At 50.5% G+C, this 1,141-nt stretch overlaps 1 protein-coding gene across 1 annotated transcript in view; it reads right to left on the bottom strand.

Annotated features, from left to right (window-relative positions):
* LOC109379989 (eyes absent homolog 2-like) overlaps window positions 1-1,141 on the bottom strand; it is a 111,443-nt gene that overhangs the window by 8,650 nt on the left and 101,652 nt on the right. The window contains exon 4 of the mRNA XM_019637109.1: window positions 943-1,085. Within this exon, the coding sequence (XP_019492654.1) occupies window positions 943-1,085 (143 nt within the window). The remainder of the gene's footprint in view (window positions 1-942; window positions 1,086-1,141) is intronic.

Raw genomic sequence — 1,141 nt, 5'->3', positions numbered from 1 at the left:
GCATGCGTATCATGACACCGCTGGCTCTCCTGGGTCAACTACAGATCTTGGAACTTTTTAGCTTCCATAATCGGGTGAGCCAACTCCTGTGATCTCCACCTCCATCCCCATTCCTGTCCCCATCCCCATCCCTGTCCCCATCCCCATCCCCATCCCCATCCCCGTCCCTATCCCATTGGTTCTGTTTCTCTGGAGAACCCTGACCAATGCAGATGACAGGTGAGCAGTGGATGGTGGGCCTGGTTCTTAGCAGTAAAGTTCTGGTCAAAGTCTGTCGATCTGTTGTTTTTGTTTTCCCAGCATCCATTTTCCTACTGATATGATCCCTGTGTTTTCCTCTGAGAGAACCATCCCCCTCTCATATCAAATCCATATGCTTCCTCCTCCTCTCTCTCGCCCCCACCTCCCTGCCTGGCTCTAAGTATCATCACATGACCAAGTTGGGCCAATGAGGGTCAATATTGGATTCTGGTGGAACTACTGGGAAAGATGCGTTCTCCTTCCGCTGGGAGTGCTGGGCTGAAAGGATGCAAAGCCAGAGCTGATAGGCGCCATCTTTGCTGCCACATAGGAAGAATCTGTGTGGGAGTAAAACCAACGCAGAGGGAAACATCTGAACACGGAGTGAGGTGTATTTCTCCTGACATCATTTGAGCACCTGGATCTGACCATTCCTGGTGTTAGGTTTCCCAGTAGGTGAACCATTAAATTTCCATTTTCCCGAAGCCAGCCTGGGTTAAGTTTCTTACTCTTGCAATCAAAAAAGGCCTTGATATAGTCTGTAGAACTTGAACCATCTTTAACGTGTGTGCTCTTCTCTAACTCCAATACAAAATTAGGCTGGCTGTATTTATCATTCTGCATTTATCTGAGGCAATAGGGCAGAAGAAAGATGATGTTGATGGCCCTGGGGGGAAAACAAGCGCTTAGTCTGGTACTCACTGTAGGAAGGTATCCCATAGGCTTGTGCGGGAGGCGGGTAGGCTGTGTAGGGGGTGGCCTGCTGGACCCCTGCACTGTACTGTGTCTGGCCGTAGGCTGCCATGGCCGTGGGAGGCTGGCTGGGCAGGACACGTGGGCAAGGTCTGCACGGAAGGAGAGAAGATTAAATCTCAAAAACCAACCCATCCTGTCCCCCTTA

The sequence above is a fragment of the Hipposideros armiger genome, unplaced genomic scaffold (assembly GCF_001890085.2).
Source record: "Hipposideros armiger isolate ML-2016 unplaced genomic scaffold, ASM189008v1 scaffold_31, whole genome shotgun sequence".
NCBI classification, from domain to species: domain Eukaryota; kingdom Metazoa; phylum Chordata; class Mammalia; order Chiroptera; family Hipposideridae; genus Hipposideros; species Hipposideros armiger.
The sequence above is the reverse complement of the archived record's forward strand: the minus strand, read 5'-3'. Positions and strand labels throughout refer to the sequence as shown.